We start from the raw sequence: 19,100 nt of genomic DNA on the forward strand, positions 1-19,100 counted from the left end.
CCCAGCTATACCACTCCTGGCATATACCCAGAAGATGCTCCAACATGTAATAAGGACACATGCTCCACCGTGTTCATAGTAGCCTTATTTATAATAACCAGAATCTGGAAACAACCCAGATGTCCCTCAATAGAGGAATGGATACAGAAATTGTGGTACATCTACACAATGGAGTACTACTCGGCTATGAAAAACAATGAATTTATGAAATTTTTAGGGAAATGGATGGATCTGGAGAATATCATCTTGAGTGAGGTAACCCAATCACAAAAGAACACACATGGTATGCACTCTCTGATAAGTGGATATTAGCCCAGAATTTCAGAATACACGATGAACAACCCACAAACCATAAGAAACTCAAGAAGAAGGAAGACCAAAAGGTGGACATTGCATTCCTTCTTAAAAGGCGGAACAAAATACCCATGGAAAGAGTTGCAGAGACTAACTATGGAGCAGAGACTGAAGGAAGGGCAAGCCAGCCTAATATAGCTGTCTCCTGAGAGGCTCTGACAGTACCTGACTAATACAGATGTAGAGGCTCACAGCCATCCATTAGACTGAGTACAGGGTCCCCAATGAAGGAGTTAAAGAAAGGACCAAAGGAGCTGAAGGGTTTCTAGCCCCTTAGGACGAACAACAATATGAACTAACTAATACCCTCAGAGCTCCCAGGGTCTCAACCACCAACCAAGGAGTACACATGGTGGGACTGATTGCTCTGGCAGCATGTGTATAGTGGAGGATTGCAAAGTTGGTCATCAATAGGAGGAGAGGACCTCGGCCCTGTGAAGGTTCTGTGCCCCAGTGTAGGGGAATGCTAGGGCCAATAAGTGGGAGAGGGTGCGGTGTCAAGTAGGGGGAGGGGAGAGGCAACAGGGGTTTGTTCTTGTTTTTTTTTTTTTTTTTTTTTTTTTTTTGGAGGGGAAACTGGGAAAAGAGAAATCATAAGACATGTAAATAAAGAAAATATCTAATAAAAAAATTTTAAAAAGGAATTGAATGTTAGTATAATATCACAAAACCCTAGCTCGACTCAAACTTGAATTAAATAGAATCAAATTAATGATAAATAAAACATCAAATCCTATAGATTAACAGAAATTAGATTACAAAACAAATCTTACAATCAAAACTGAAAAGTCATGTAAAAAGGCTGCCTAGTTCAGAAAAGGAGAGGCACAGACTCATGACATTACAGTAACTTCCATTTCACTGAGGACAAATCATTTCACAACAATGGATCTCAATACAAGCAGCATGTGCACTCCTGCAAGAATCTACTACACCATTTAACTTGTTTAAATAACCAAAGAAAAGCACCTGGACACATACCTCAAAACTGACGGGCATATTTCTCTTCAGTGCAATTTCAAACACTAAGCTTATTTCAGATTTATTTGCATCTTTATCATCGTCCATGTCTTTTCCTGATTCACCATTCTAAGTAAAAACAAAAAACAAATAACAAAAAACAGGGTAGCATTGGAGCCGGATATCCCACAACACTCACATTGTTCTGGACTCACTGGGGCGCAGCTACAAAGTTTGAAATAGCAGATGTGGGTATGAACAGTACATTCTCCTGATCTCTCAGGGTCAAGGGCTACGCTGCTAGGCTTCTGGATTTTGTTTTGTTTTATTTGAAGTAGAAGCAGCAAATGCTGAGTTTGAAAATCCTCTATTCAGCCATACATTCTTTAGACTGAATTCTTTTACTCCAGACCTGTGTACCTGCCTCCCTCCAAAACTGCGATGCTAACATGACCCATGGGCTAACATCACAGACAGTACAGCGATGCTAACATGACCCATGGGCTAACATCACAGACAGTACAGCGATGCTAACATGACCCATGGGCTAACATCACAGACAGTACAGGACACAAACCAAGAAATCAGAACAGTTTGGACTTATTCATGTCTTTAATACATACTTACAGAGGACTGAACAATGAATGTATGAGATAAGAAAATAAATGGACAATTCTTGCTACCAAGAAGCTTATGTCTAATTAGTAGTTAACTTCTAATTAGACATAATTAGAAGTTGCAATGAACATGTCGAGCAGAAAAACGTGTGTGTACCATTATAATAAATTCCAAACAAAGAAGACTACGTAGTTTGGGGAATGGATAATCTAGGAGGCAGAGCTGTAAGGTTTGAATAATTTAAGCAGAAAAGATTAAGACGCTGAAATGCCTGGACTAGGGATATTATTGAAGTTCAATGGAGAAAGTAGATGAAACCTTAAGAATGGGTAAAATCGGGGGCTGGAGGAATGGCTCAGCAATTAAGAGCCTGCTTTTCCAGAGGTCCTGAGTTCAATTCTCATCAACCACATGGTGGCTCACAACCATCTGTAATAGGATCTGATGCCCTCTTCTGGTGTGTCTGAAGAGAGCAACAGTGTACTCACATACATAAAATATATAAATCTTTAAAAAAATTGGGAAAAATCACCTAAGAATAGCCTCAGCATTCTAATTTGCAAACTAAAGTAGGACACCAACTTCTCAAACAATGTCCTCCTCTTTCCATCCCTTGACCTCTGGCTGGAGCTGCACCTCACTTGGGAGAGTCCCTTTAAAGCATGAGGCTCTAGGTTCAATTCCCGGCACTGCTGAAATAGGCTGTGGAGCTTACCCACATTCCTTGATCTCAAGTTAACACAACATAATCTATGTTCAGTACAAGGTACATTAAATGCAAGCAAATGAATGTTAGCATTGATCTTTGTAAACAAATCCCTAAATCCCTTGTTACTGGCAAGTGACCTCCACAGGTGAACCAGGTCCTTCCCAGCAGGAATGTATGAGTCTTCCATACTATCAGGTTAGCACCTAAGAGCCGACAGCCATGAGCCTTCCTTAGCTGCTCACATTGCTTCTTTTCTTACACCATTAGTCTCTTGTCTGCTCAGAGCCCTCCCTGAGGCAGCACAGGAGAGAGAATGCTATGCTTGTCAGAGCCACACCTGGGGAGACTTGTCTGGAATTGGCTCATTCTGTAGGGCTTGAAGAGCTTTCATCGCAGCGTTGTGTCTGGCAGCTTGTCGAGTCTTCCCTTCACCAAAGAATTCATTATTTCCTACAGTTAACTGAACATAAAAGATCTTGGGCATTGGGCAATGATACCTATAAAAAGAAAACACAAGCATCAGTAGCAGCTCAGAAGCAGTCTATAACCACTTACAGCCATAAGATTAGTTCACTTAAAATGTTAGCATATTCTCTCAGCAACCCTAATAAAATTTTTAATCTCATGGATATATTTCTAAGGTTAAATGTGAGTCGATATATCCATACAATGACTTTCATGAAAATATGTAATATTAAAAATTAATACAGTAAAAATTATCTAACTATAGAAGCTTTTCTAATGAAGTTTTAGTTAGTTTTGATAGATGAAAACTGAATGGTTTGCTACTGAGAACAGGGAGGGAGCCATTGCAGAAGCTAGATGCAGTTGACCCCACTTAGGTGGCGACATGCACATTACTGGGCTTGTCATGAATAATGGCTGTACTAGGGCTACAGGAGCAGACGGATAGCTTAGTGTGATACAAAGTAATAATGGCATACACTGCCAGAACAAAACTAAAGACTCCATGCTAGTTATGAAGAACTATTTATTTTAAGCTGGCCATAGCAGCTGTACATATTACAGAAGGCAGTGGTATTTCATCATGTATACAATGCACAATGAGCAGAGGAGGGTAACCGGCATGTGTACTACCTCAGGCACACCTCAGGTACACATGAACATAGCTCAAAACTGGACAATTTCTTTGTGCTGGGAACATTCACAATGCTCTTCCCTGTTTGAAACACTGACTTAACTTTTGTTACCCAGTTGTTCTGCTATAGTGCACAGAATATATACATCATTCCTGCAATCCATCTGAACCCAACCCATGAAATCTCTTCTCCCCATTTTCTCTTCCCCAACACCCTCTTCAGAATTTGGCAACCACTATTCCACTCTCTACATTCCTTAAGATTAAATGATTAGTTTCCAAGTGTATGTAAGAACATGTAGTGCTTTTCTTTCTGTGCCTCACTCACTTCACCAACATAATGTTTTCCAGCTCTGTCCCTGTTGCTGTAGATGGAACAATTTCATCCTTTTTTATGACTGAGTATCATTCCATTGTCAGTCATATTTTCTTTAGCTCCTTGTCCATTCGTGGAAACCTAGGTTGATTCCGAATCATGGTGACCATGAATACAACCATAAGCATGTGACTGTAGATGTCTCTCAAAATCAGTTCCACCGGGGAGCCTGAGGGATCCTATGGTAGTTCTTTTTCTAGGTTTGATGTGTTTTGTTGGTTTTGACATTGCTGTTTTTGAGGAATCTCTATGCCATTTTCCATAATGAATGGACTGACCTACATCCTCAACAATGGGAAATTAGAGTTCTCTGTTCTACTTGTCCTTGTATTCTGGCTTCTCACTTCAGTTTGATGCATATTTCTGATGTGGTACTGAGCAATATTTAAGTTAATTCTTATATAGGAAGCTTGAGACTGGCAGTTAAGACTCTCCGATAAGCAACCAGATAGGGAGAGGGGCCATGGCTAGGCAATAATGGTAGCCAATTTCTACCTCAACCTCCTGACTTGAGACAAAAGCCTAGTAGCTTAAAACAAAGGCTATGTAGGCTTCTGTCTCCCACCAGCAGGCCCCTGATGATGGATTGATGGCTCAACAAGTTTAAGGCCTGGTTAGGTCATACACATTTCTGGGATAATAAACAATAGCTACTTTCAAACTGACCAACCCTAGAGTAGGAAGGCTTTCTTCTTTGAAAGGAAACTGGATGTTTCATCTGAGTTCCCCCTTTGCTTTGAACAGGGTCTATCTGTGTGTGCTGCAGGTGTGTGCAAACCCCAGGAAACACCTTTCTGAACTGCAAATTCTGAACGTGGTTCCTGAGATCTGTCTGTTGCCACTTGTTGAGCTTCAGAGTCTCCTGCCTTTCAGCTCTTTAACTTGCAGAGAAAATGAACCAGATCCATACCCCTAGACTGTATCATTTCTAGACTGCATCAGAAAGAGCATAACAAAATACCATGCTTGAAAAACCTACCCCAAGTTTTGTGTTTAATGAAACAGGGAGCAAAGTGTGAGTAGGAAACTGTAGTCATGCAGCTGAGGGGTTAAGAGGCTGAGAGAAGAAAGAGCACATCTAAAAGAAATTTTAATAACTAGGTTATATGATGAAATTTATCAACTCAACAATTACCTATAGAATTACAGGACATTGTAAAAACAAACAAACAGTATAGTAGAGAACACAAACGGTAAGAAATGTACATAGAATATCTACTGTGGGAGAAATATCTGCAAGTGAGAAGAGGGCAAGTTCAGAAGTATCAGGAGCTGTCTAGATAAGGTGGCCAAGGAAGATTTTGTTGAGAAAATGACAACTTTGTAAAGACCTGAAATAAATAAGGAACCAAACCATGCAGGGGTCTGGGATGGTGGATGTGAGGCAAAAAGCACACCAAGTGCAGAGGCCCAGAATAAGCTCAAGGAACTAAGAGGCCTACCTGGCTAGAGCCATGGGGTTAGGCAGGAAAGTGAAGGCACAAGAGGTAGCCAGACTCTGTAGGCCTTCCTTAAAAACCACTTTAAGGGGGCTGGCGAGATGGCTCAGCAGGTAAGAGCACTGACTGCTCTTCCGAAGGTCCTGAGTTCGGATCCCAGCAACCACATGGTGGCTCACAACCACCCATAATGAGATCAGATGCCCTCTTCTGGTGCGTCTGAAGACAGCTGCAGAAAATTACGCCGGAGCGAGCGGGACCTGAGCGAGCGGGACCTGAGCGAGCGGGACCTGAGCGAGCGGGACCTGAGCGAGCGGGACCTGAGCGAGCGGGACCTGAGCGAGCGGGACCTGAGCGAGCGGGGCCGGAGCAGGGCCAGCAGAGGTCCTGAGATTAACAGCAACCACACACATAATGGAACACAGTCATCTGTACAGCTACAGTGTACTCATACACATAAAAATGAAATAAAATAAATCTTAAAAAAAAAAAAACACTTTAAACATCTCTCTTTTATCCACACTTTGGTCTTCCTTTTTCTAGAGTTTCGTGTGGTTTGTGGATTGTACTTTGTGTATTCCGATTTCTAGGCTAATATCCACTTATCAGAGAATGCATACCATGTGTGTTCTGTTGTGATTGGGTTATCTCACTCAGGATGATATTCTCCAGATCCATCCATTTCCCTACGAATTTCATAAATTCATTGTTTTTAATAGCTGAGTAGTACTCCATTGTGTAAATGTACCACATTTTCTGAACCCATTCCTCTGTTGAGGGACAACTGGGTTGTTTCCAGTTTCTGGCTTAAAAGAAGAAACAAAATACCCACGGAAGGAGTTGTAGAGACTAACTATGGAGCAGAGACTGAAGGAAGGACAATCCAGAGACTGCTCCACCTGGAAATCCTTCCCATATTCAATCATCAAACCAGACACTATTGTGGATACCAGCAAGTGCTGGCTGACAGAAGCTTGATATAACTGTGTTCTGAGAGGCTCTGACAGTACCCGACTAATACAGAAGTAGAGGCTCACAGCCATCCATTGGACTGAGTACAGGGTCCCCATTGAAGGAGCTAGAGAAAGGACCAAAGGAGGTGAAGGGCTTGCAGCTCCTTAGGATGAACAACAATATGAACTAACTAGTACCCTCAGAGCTCCCAGGAACTAAACCACCAACCAAGGAGTACACGTGGTGGGAATAATGGCTCCAGCAGCATATGTAGCAGAGGATGGCCAAGTCGATCATCAATGGGAGGAGAGGCCCTTGGCCCTGTGAAGTTTCTATGCCCCAGTGTAGGGGAATGCCAGGGCCAGGAAGCGGGAAAGGGTGGGGTGGTGAGTAGGGGGAGGGAACAGGGGTTTGTTTTTGTTTTTATTTTATTGATTTGTTTATTTATTTATTTATTTATTTTTGGAGGGGAACCTAGGAAAGGAGATACTGTATGACATGTAAAGAAAGAAAACATCTAATAAAAAAAAAAATCTCTCCTTTATCCTATGGGAAATGGATAGCCATTTTGAGCAGAAAGGGGCATCATCTAAACCTTATTTTGAAAGACTATGTCCTCTGCTGAGGGCAGACTGAAGGGGAAGGGCAGGGAAAGCAAGGGAACTCTGACAGCAGCTGAGACAAACTCAGGAAGGGATAGACAGTGCCTTCAGCTGGGTAGTCCCTAAATTCTTAGTGAGTTTTGGAAATAGAACTGTCTAGGAAATCTAAGAAATGGTTCAAGAATCACCTTAGAGCTTTAGAAGAGACAGAGTCCCCACTGAAGAAAAAAAAGACTAAAGAAGGGATTCCTGTGCTGGGTGGACACAAGCAGCACTGCTTTGGAAACATAGTTTTAGAGAAGACCTCCAAGCAGGTATTTCAGGTGGGCAGCCATATTTATGAGTTTGGGCTCTTAAGGAAAAGGTATAAGGTGGTAAAAATAAAGTTTTGGAATAATCAATATAGAGATTGTATTTAAATGTGCAAGAAAAATAAGAGGATTCAGAGACAACAGAAAGACCAGAAGGACAGGTCCATAATGTGGAAAGGATGGGTTAGAGGAGGGACCAAATGATTCCAGCTAAAGCTCACAGGCAAACTAAAACTAGGACTGAACAATATGATCACTGAACTGAGCAACTCAGCATTATGAACAAGATCAATTTTGATGGAATAATGGATTTGTAATTGTAATGGTAAAAGTTAAGTTAAAAATTATTCCAGTGCTGGAAAATGTTTTTACACCAAAGTCCAACTGAGGTCCTGCTTTTTTTCTTTTTTCTGTTTTGCCACGCTAGAGACTGAACCCAAGGACTTGCATGTGGTAGACAAGTAACATCCCAACTTGAGGTCACATGTTTTCAGTGGTTATTCAATACCCAAGCAGTCTGAGATAAACTGGAAAGAGCCCATAATGTTAAAATTTACTGGGCAGATGGGAACTCAGCAAACAAGGTTTCCTGAAGATGAAGTTCGGGGCTGTAGAAGCAGATAAGTGAGGCCACAACTGAGACCATGTATGGACAGACACCTGGAAAGGGCACATGGAAAGGAACCATCAAAAGCCCAAGGCTAGAACTTGATTAATACCTCCGATCAAAGTTCAGGGAAACAATAGACAGCAGAGGATGGGATACAAGAGGATCATGGCAGAGGAGAACTTATAGCAGTGTCAGGGGAGGGTACTTAGCAGTGTCTGAGGGACTAGACACTCCAGGGGAGGGTACTTAGCAGTGTCTGAGGGACTAGACACTCCAGGGGAGGGTACTTAGCAGCGTCTGAGGACTAGACACTCCAGGGGAGGGAACTTAGCAGTGTCTGAGGACTAGACACTCCAGGGGAGGGTACTTAGCAGTGTCTGAGGGACTAGACACTCCAGGGGAGGGTACTTAGCAGTGTCTGAGGGACTAGACACTCTACAGCATGGCAGCAGGAAAAGTCAGTTTAACTGTAAACATCAACTTTTTATGGAGCCCGGTTTTCTACTAATTGTTTTTAAAGATAAGGTGTTTTAAGTGATATAAGTGTCTTTATTTTTAAAATAGAAAACATTAAAAACATTAAAGAAAAAACAATGAAAGTAAAATACTATTTTTAACATCCAAAGACTAAAAAGAATTTTAAGATACAGTTTTTTTGTCCTTTGATTTCAATAACTAAACAGGGTGTTTGCAGTACCATTGCCACTGATCACTTTAATCTGAAATTTTGACAGACTAATGTGAATCATGTATTTACACTGTATTTGTCACCCACAAAGTTTAGTTTCCCACATGCACAGGACTACACATTTTAATTCGTTCCATAAAATTTGAAGATGCACTACTTGAAATCAGAAATTGACTCCTGAACCAATCTTAAATGGCAAGCTTTCTCTGTAGAGCAAATGCTTACAATTAATTATAAATTTCTGAAAACAGAGGTCCACAACTGGACTGCTAAGACCTTTAACTACAGGAGGGAGTGGGCGCCACTGTAATCACTGAGGTCTGCTGACAATTACAAAACTCATTTTGGTTTGCCACAGAGACAAACAAAATTTCTGTTCATTTAAACTTTACTGGAATATGATGTCATAACACATAAGCATACTGAAACAATCTGCTGATTTTTCTGACCAAAATATTTAATTGCACACTAAAGACCCCTCGGGGCCTCTTCCTTTTGGGCCATTGAATATAGCTTTATGTATGCGTATAGGTATGCATTTGATATATATGTATATATAAGCCATATCGTATAAATATCAGAGGGAAAATTAAGTATATTACATTTTTAACATAAAGACTAAAATACTCTCGTTGTAACAACAGGAAATAGCAAGACCTGGTGCCTGACTTGTTTCATTCCAGTTTCATTCCATCCTCTGGTTTAACAATGATTCTTAGTAATATGCCCCACATGTCTGAATATCTTACACATCACATCTCCTCAGTGCACCATGACAATTAAGATTAGCCAGAGCACTCTGATTAATGGCATCCAGACTACACTACAGTACAGATGACATAGAGTACTTCATCAAACAGAATACCATGTGCTGAGGTCCTCGTCTCCAAATACTTATTTCCTTTGGTAAAGAAACACTCAAAGTTTATTAACTTTCAAAGGTGGTATGTTCTACTTAATGGAGTTCCTTCTCCTATTTGTATTTTTCAAATAATAAGCTCAGTTTTGATAATGAACATTCAATATATGATGCATTTACTTCTACAAATTAAAATATATTAACTAAGCAGAGAGTATTTTGTACTCAAAGCTTAAATTCCCATGCTGTTATTGTTTTAAGAGATGAACCACAAAAACCCCTATTGTGCAATTAAATGATTAACTGAACTCCTCGCATCCTCAGCCTCCACAGGTCCCTCTGCTATATCACAATCGTGTTCTGTTCTAGTTAAAGTCTGTCCTACAGCCCTGGCCTTCTGAGCTGTTCTCTGCTGTGGATCCAGGCTTGCTTTGGTGATGCTGCTTACGGTCTCAGAGCTGCTCTCACTGCTCTAGGATCTCTGCACAAGGCCATCTTGGCCAACAGACAACTGCATCAAACAGGGGACATAACCACTCCTTACTGTGCTGGCTAAATTCTTTGTATCAGCTTAGTCTTTACAAAAGCCAGGTGTGACAGAAAAGGTCCTGAATCTTACTTTGAGCAGTAACAACTTTTCCCAATAGAGCTGTTGAGAGTCAAATTCACAGCCATCTAACTTCAAAGGTTCACAAAAATGTTGAAGCATTTCCTAGGGCCAGCAAGATAAAGGTGCTTGCCACTAAGCCTTAAGACTTAGCTCATTCCCCAGGACCTGATGCTGAAAGAAGAAAATTTTGGTTTCATGTGCACTGTGGTATGAACTTCTGTGTACATGGATGCATGTGTGTGCACGTACACACAGACAGAGAGACCAAATAAATACAGTGTGTAAAACTGCCTCATTATCTTCTGGCTCTTCCTGGTTTTTTTGTTTAGTTGAACAGAGAAGCAAATGCAAGGGTTCTGAATGAACATGTACTAAGACGCATACATGTCACTGCGTGGCTGCTAAAACAATACTCCACAATGACCTCCTGAGCTTCCACAGCATGGAGTTCAAATAGACAATCAAGTGGTGCAACATGGGAAGTCACAATGCTGGCAGTCAGAGCCACACTGTTGAACAACTTGGATGGACAAAGGCTAATTTCAAGGCTCCTTTTCCTTTCTATGCGTCACTGTCCCCTACTTGATGAGAGTGTGTTGTGGTGTGTGTGTGGGGGGGGGGGCAAACACAGATACTTTAAATAACACAGTTATTAGATATACAACAAATCTTCAGGCATGCCCCATCTTCAAGGCATATGAGACAATGTATCAATCAAGAAAAGATACATGAGTCCTTGGAATTAATACTTAACATGCCTAATACAGTTTTTAAGTGAAGGAAAGCTACCTTGGCAAGTATTACTATGACAACCTTCTAACCCATCCCATTTTGCTATCTTCCTAATGTGACTGCATTCAAGGTTTTCTCTCTCAACTCCTTTATGTTATCTCTCTCCCAATCAACCAGCCAGGGCTTTATTTTCCAGCATCTCACTTTCCTAAATATCACTTTTACAAGGTGACAAAGACACATTCCAAACAACTCTAGGACTTAAAAATTGAAAAATAATTACCTCTTTTCATTTGATGGTGTTACTCATAAATTTCAATATGGCTCAGACATTCATATATCCTCTACAGGTTTATGTTCAAAGCCCAAGGAAATGTTTATCTTTTGATCTAATGGGGAGCGGCTGGAGTTCTGTTTATTTCTCATTCAGACTGAAAACAGGATGTCACTTAAGCTTTTCTATTTCAGATAACTTATCTGTAAAATATTTGCAGGATCTATGACTTAAAAATCCTAAAAGCCCAAACTTAGAATTCAGATGACATTTGATTATTTTTACTCTTTGTAACTCTTGGCAGCACTTACCCAAATTCTTTCCCTTGCAATAGAAAAATAACAAGTTTATCATAAAGTTGTAAAGTAGTTTTGGCACATTTTCAAGCTTGTACATATATAAAATGTCTAGATAGCTCTTTCTTCACATCTATAAAGTTTGAAAATATATCTTTTATGGTTTGAGTTTTAATTCTTAAGGAATTTCAAATATTAGTACTTATTTTAAAAGATTCACAGGCAAGCTGAAAAGAAGTTTTAAAAGAAATGGAAGGACACTGTTTCTGTTCTGTTTGCAGAACTCCCCTAATTATGTCTTAAATGCCTAGGAGGCAGAAAGAACACCAAGATTCTGATAGGGTATTTCAAAGCAGTGGTCTCAAAAGCACAGAAGCATACTTTCGAGCTTTAGCTGCTCTAAAGTTAAACAGAAAAAACGTTCAGCAGAATCAACTCAATGAGGTAAATCCTGTGCTCAAAGTAAATCTGGTAAATTAATAGAAGGCATGAACTCAGGATGTGAGAGAAGACAGCACTGGACCTGTGTCACTGAAACTCAGGACTGGAGGGCAAAGGGTGCTGCCCAGGACCTGCTGTTAGGAGCACACCATGTCATCCTCATGAGGACACTCACACCTGCACAAATCTTTTCTTGTTCCTTCCTTAAACTGAATCTACACAAGTTATCACTGCCACATTATTATCAAACCATGGCAAAAGGAGACACTAGCATTTAGATCAACCACGCCATACCCTCAGCTTCATTTATAGATGAGGAAAACAAAGACTGGAGATGGTAACTAAGCTCCCCAACTCCACCTAATGTGAGCTATGTCTAAGCCTAGCCAGGCTCACTTGGGAGCCCACACTCAACCTCTGAACTAAGTGCACAAGCATGAGCTATAAACTCTGAAATCATGCTACATGTGAACATGAAGACCACTCAGATCTAGCTAGACCTAGGTGATTGGGCAAATTCAGATTTTTCTCTCTCTCCCCCCTCCCTTCCCTCTCTCCCCCCCTTTCAATCCCCCCCCCCAAGCCAGTGTCACATGTAAGACATCACCCAAGGAAATGAATGCTAAGGGCATTCTAAGTTGAAAGTTGACTGAGAAGTGCCCCCAACCCATTTCTTACTCATCTCTCTTGGTCCATCTTTCTGAAATCTGAGCTTACAAATTTTAATTGTCCCATTTCCACAGTTCAGTTGTACTGGCCTCCATCTCCAAAAGAACACTAAGAGCAGTGAGTAGAGGGTACTTTTGATTTGTCTCTTACTAACTGGAACACAGCTGTTGCATCTGCAGTAAGCACAACACTGGCTAGACAGAAAGGGGAAAGGGGGAGAAGAAGAGAAAGCAAGAGTTTTTGCAAATGTATGTCTATAGGGTATATATATTTTATAATATCAAGAAAGTATCAATTATTTATAGAGTGTTATGCTTCCAAAGTCAAGAATACAACTGAAAGAAAAATCCCACTGTCTTTCAGCACATGTGTAAACAACATTGACTGTATCTTTCAAATTTCTGCCAGGTAAGCTTTACTGCCTACTTTCTAAAAGCAAAACAACTTTATGTTCCTAGAGGAAATTAAGGTATTATAGGTCGATCAGCCAATATTATAATTAGGATTTTTCCAATAATATTCCATAAGTAATAATCATCTAACATCACATATTGTCAGAATCAGCTGCTATGGTTATTTTCAATGTCTTAAAACAATTTGTTCCTTGTGTTACAAAGATTTAGGAAATTTCTCCATGAAGTCAGCAAAGCCAATGGCTTTCCTATAGGTTGTGGGTTTTAGAGAGTGGCTACTTGTCTCACTGGTTATTCTGGGAATTTGACAAAAACCCAAGTCAGTCTAGTAAACTTGTTTTCCTGAAAATCACCCACTCACCTAGGTTCTACAGTTATTGTCATCACAAGCTAATGTTGTCCTAATGAACATTGTCTTTACTTCTATATAACTGTAGTGTCCACATCCCACTAGCAACACATATTCTGCCTATTTATTCTTAAAATCTGATTTTCTCACCTTACTATATTGCATATATATACATTCTAATAGGTCTTACTGAAAACAAAATGTTTTCATTTTATATTTCTGCATATCTTTCCTTTCTTGTTTGTTATTCTTTTTCTAAGTTCTTGTTTTGGGTACTCAATTAATTATCATGGTAACATTTCCAACATAAGCAACATAAGATTAATACATTTGTCTCACAACATCCCTTCTGTTGTTCAAGCTATAATGTGCTCAAGAGGAAATACACTCCAGTACACTTTGAATGTCTGTGATGAAGACTGTAGCAGAGGACAGCAGTGTGTCTAGGAAACACCCTGAGATAATCTGCTAACGCTCCTAGTTTGAATATAAAATTTACTTCACATTTTAAGAAATTTAATTAAAAATATTTTTCACATGTTTTTACCTTTCATAAACTTGGAAGTAAATACTGTTAAAGAAAAGCTTTTGAGATTTAGAGTGGGATAAACTGAATCCATCTATTACACAGATGATGGGGGGGAAGAAGCCAATTTGAAGACTAACCAGGAATATAAATGACTTGGCTTGTATCAACTTTTTCAACTTTACGCAATTAGCAATCTCAGCAGAAATTGTTTGACTTTTTTATGAATAGCTATATATTAATTTAGGGACAACTTTACAAATAAATTCATTAGTGGGAGGAGAGGCCCTTGGGCCTGAGGGTGTTGGATGCCCCAGTGTAGGGGAATTCCAGGGCAGAAGGACTGGAGTGGGTGGGTGGTGGAAGAGCACCCTTTAGAGGCAGGGGGAGGGGGATGGGATAGGGAGTTTCCAAAAGGGAGACCAGGAGAGGGGAAAACATTTGAAATGTAAATAAAGAAAATATCCAATAAATAAATATATATATGTACATATGCATACTGTGTACTTTAAAATCTTTTGTAAAATACTTCAAAGTGGGGGATGGGGACATCCACATGGAGACAGGGGGGTGGAGAAGAGGTATGGGATGTGAAACAGTTGGAGGGTGGATAGGGAGGAATAAAATATGGAGTGTAAAAAAATAAATTAATTAATTAAAAAAAGAAGAAATATAATCTTAAATTTTTACCATATATTTACTACACATGATCTGCTCAAAAATCTATCAGATTCCTATGAGTAAGAAATAACACTAAGAGCCGGGCGGTGGTGGCGCATGCCTCTAATCCCAGCACTCAGGAGGCAGAGGCAGGCAGATTTCTGAGTTTGAGGCCAGCCTGGTCTACAGAGTGAGTTCCAGGACAGCCAGGGCTACACAGAGAAACCATGTCTTGAAAAACCAAAAAAAGAAAAAGAAAGAAAGAAAGAAAGAAATATGACTAGTATGCAACATGAATTCTTCCACAATTCAATTCCACCATTGGTTAATGCTTCTCTTAAAATGTTCTTTGTGCATTGCTTGTATAGAAAATCTCGCAAGTTCTTTCTACTAACAAAATAATTAATGAAACTAATTCTAGAAAATAGATGAAATGCTTCTATTTCCCTACAATATTAAGCCCATAAATATTTGTTTTTGAGGTTTCAAAATTTACATACCAGGGAAATATTAAGTGTGTTAATCAGACTATATTTTAAAGGTTTTTTTAAAAATATTTTCATGGATAAATTACCTTGGCGATGGCTAGGACACAAGGTTCAAATGCCCAGTAGAAAGTGGAATACCTCCTCTAAAGTGTACTAAGCCCCAGAAACTGCTTTGTTACAATGTCCAACCCAGACATCTTCTCTAATGTTTTTGCTGATCAAAATTAACTATAAACTTTGGATACTTGCCCATGGCAAATACTCCCCAAAGAAGCAGAGAGACATTACATCAGCAGTGCTACAGCAGAATCAATGTGCTCTGACAGACATGTGAGCAGTGACTAGGTTTACTGCGAGCTTGGCCTAAGTTTTTCTTTCACTGAAATCTAAGTGGATCTGGTTGTACATCTGCATATAGTTTAATGATAACAATAACTTGTAAGTTAATGGATAATCACTGGAATATAAAAAATTTACTTGGCATTTTCCCAGCTAGTTGTTTTTACAGCTTGAGTTCATGTTATGCATTGGCTGCATTCATAAAAAAGTTAACATGAAGCAAATATTTTCAAACTAAATTCTATTTTCCCACTGTTGCCCAATATTTAATCTTGAGTTATATTTCTGTAAGAAAATGTTACCTCTAACACATCATAAAATTATAATTAAAATGTATATGCTCAGAAACAGGTATATGTAATCAATTATTCTATAAAATATTTCATCTTCTAACCTGCAATAAAATTAGACTAATGGATAATTATTTTTGTTTCATACTCTCACAAGCATTACAAGGAAATGTAGGTTTTAAAGAGCAACTGTGGGGCTTTTAAAGTAGCTTACCAGAGCCAGGCCTGGTGGTGCATGCACTGCCCAGCACTGGGAAGGCAGAGGCAGGAGGGACATTTGAGTTCAAGCCACCCTGCTCTACATGTGAAACAAACAAACAAACAAAACCTAAATACAGAAGTACAATTTACAATGTATTAGCCAGAATTGGATCACAAAGTTTGGCTATCAGATTTCAGCAATACATGGATTGTCAGATCAATGGCAGCAATCATTCTCAGACCTTCCCAATCTCTTCTGCTATTGGTGACAGACTTCAGGGCCCTCACTGCCACCCACACCAGATCCCTGGATCACACCTCTCCTTTACAGTCAACACACCCACACCAGCTCACTGAATCACACCTCTCCTTTACAGTCAACACACCCACACCAGCTCACTGGATCACACCTCTCCTTTACAGTCAACACATTTTCTGATTCAAGCATTTGTTTTCAAACAAATCCAAAGAAGATAAGCAGTGCTGCCTGGATCTTATATACAAAAATGTAAAAAGAAATTGTTGCTATAAGAGGTGAAGACCTGGAACCTCTCAAAATTCTTATACAGTCCTATTTTTAATTAGTATGTTCTAAATTTATAACTTTCAGGCATCATAAATTGAAGCATTTTCTACACAAGTCCTTTACAGAGTATCACAGGGACTGCAATCATCTGTACTCTTCTTTTCTGTATCACACAGATAATCCGGTATGCTTCTCTACCAAGTCAGTGTGAAGTAGGGTTTTTATATATACTAAGACAAACACTGAGCTAAAAATCACCAGCTTGCCCTTATTTTTGTCATGTACCACAAAGCAGAGCACAGCACAGTGAGAGCCCCAGTAGTAAAGATGTATGCTACTGTCCAGTCTGGCAGGACAGCTCCCACAGAGGACGAACCAAGAGAGGCTAATGGTTTACACTTTTCATTACCATCAGTCTTATAGTAGGGATAAGACTTTCTTATCTACACATAAAATAGCTTTTTAGGATATTCTTAACAAGTCTCTCAAGATCTCTTCATATTCCCAGATAGATATTTACATGAGTGAGCACACAACAAAGGAAAAGCACTTAGAGGCTGGGAGCCTGTTCTGTCCTTTACCAGCAAGTGACACATGGGACAAGAACACAAAAGCTCGGAAGTCACAGCTGTCCTCACTGTTCCTTCTGGGTAATTCATCAGCCTTAGACACACCATACGCTTACCTTCTTAGACACACCATACACTTGCCCTCTTAGACACACCAAACGCTTACCTTCTTAGACACACCATACGCTTGCCTTCTTAGACACACCATACGCTTACCTTCTTAGACACACCATACACTTGCCCTCTTAGACACACCAAACGCTTACCTTCTTAGACACACCATACGCTTACCTTCTTAGACACACCATACGCTTACCTTCTTAGACACACCATACGCTTACCTTCTTAGACACACCATACGCTTGCCCTCTTAGACACACCAAACGCTTACCTTCTTAGACACACCATACGCTTGCCTTCTTAGACACACCATACGCTTGCTCTCTTAGATACACCATACGCTTACCTTCTTAGACACACCATACGCTTCTGCAGAGCTTCAGTCCTCCCGATGTTTCCTGGTACTAGCCACCAGCTCCAAAAAGAACCAAGGGACCATGGCACTAATGCCACACTATCTGCTTAGAAAAAAAACCAGGAAAGCGTACAGTCCTACCAGCAAATACTCCAGGCTTCCACTCCACATGTGGGACATGTCTGATGAGTGTGAAGAGCAGGAAGTGGGCACTGTGGTTAGTGTAGAGTCAGTGCAGTGAAAAATGCTGTTAATGAAGTTAGAGATGTGACTGAGCCAGACTTAGGGAAGGTCTTGTGCTTGTCCTCTAACTGCCTCCCACAGTATTCACATGACAAAGAAAACAGCTTCAGACCTCTGCAGGAAACAAGGCTCAGTCAACAATGTCAGTACACTGTCAAATAGCAGGCGGTGTGCAGAAGATGCACAGGTAAGCTCAAACAGTGCCGGTTCACAAAGCATACACCAAGTACATCTCCCAACATTTTTAATGAATGTAACTAAAAAGTTTTAAATTCTCTTCTTTGTCATAAAAGGCACCAACTGACATGTTTTGAAATATGTTCTATATAGACTGTTCAGTGACCTGTCAATCACAGTGTAGCAGTCTATCAACTCATCTGTCTTTGAAGAGATGCATTCTGAACAGAGAATATGAGAACATCAGTGAATTGTAAGAAAACAAAGAAGTAAGGAAGTTAAGGTTTTGGTAACTGAAGCCAAGAAAAAGCCTGGAAAATTAATAGGTAATAAGCTCCCAAGAAACTCAAACTATGAAAAAGTAGCAAGCCATGATGAAAATAATACCTAAGATGACTAAATATACAGCCCTTGCATTATTGCCTAAGAACCTAACTCTCATCTGAAGTCAGGGGAAAGCTGAATGCTGAAGATGCTCATTTTTATTGCAGCAAAAGAAGAAAGAAGAGGAAAAGCATCCAAGACACAGAGGAGAAAGCAAGTTGATGGTAGCAGATATGCTGGCAGACCACATCTAGACGCCCTTAGAAATGAGAAACCAACACAGTGGGCTGATTAGGACTTAAGCAAGATTAGAAGACAATACAACTTATTTTTGTTTTAACGTGGACTGTGTCATCAACTAATAAGTCCAAAACTATCATGAGTCTGTATTGATTTGGAGAAAGCCTTCCCCATGTTCTTTGAAAAACAAAAACAAAACACAGGGTGCCAAGCTAAGGTAGGAAGTCATTCTGATCCAGGGAGTGTAAGGTTCCTTAACTACATGAGAAATCCAAAGAGTTCTACAAACTTGAGACATATGTGGGACTGCAGAATGAGTCTTCAACCAATTTTACTTATTGGTTTTGTCATTCTTTTTTTTAAAAATCACTCAAGAGAACAAAAGGAAGTTTTGTAAATAATCTTATTTACAGCAGATGGAACTTCTTGGGAGACTTTTGGGGGAACCTAGAGTCACCACCTGAGAGTCAGGCCTCTGAGAAGGTCTCCAGGACAGTGATCGGGACTGATAGGAGCATGGCCAGAACCAGCTCGCAGGAAGCACAATCACCCCAGTTATGTGCGAGGAATCCCAGGCAGAAAAGCCAGACACTTGGAGCTGATGGACTCGTGACTGAGTCACGTGCGTGAAGGGCTGTCTTCCAATCACACTGGTCAAGTGCATGAAGGGCTGTCCTCC

General features: G+C 40.1%; 1 protein-coding gene across 7 annotated transcripts in view; it reads right to left on the minus strand.

The window, feature by feature from the left end:
* Stau2 (staufen double-stranded RNA binding protein 2) overlaps positions 1-19,100 on the minus strand; it is a 292,032-nt gene that overhangs the window by 190,429 nt on the left and 82,503 nt on the right. For all 7 annotated transcript variants that reach the window (XM_031366940.1, XM_031366937.1, XM_031366939.1 and 4 more), the window contains 2 exons: positions 2,979-3,138; positions 1,336-1,443 (listed from right to left, as the gene is read on the minus strand). In XM_031366940.1, coding sequence (XP_031222800.1) covers positions 1,336-1,443; positions 2,979-3,138 — 268 coding nt within the window. The remainder of the gene's footprint in view (positions 1-1,335; positions 1,444-2,978; positions 3,139-19,100) is intronic.

The sequence above is a fragment of the Mastomys coucha genome, unplaced genomic scaffold (assembly GCF_008632895.1).
Source record: "Mastomys coucha isolate ucsf_1 unplaced genomic scaffold, UCSF_Mcou_1 pScaffold14, whole genome shotgun sequence".
In the NCBI taxonomy this organism is placed as follows: Eukaryota; Metazoa; Chordata; class Mammalia; order Rodentia; family Muridae; genus Mastomys; species Mastomys coucha.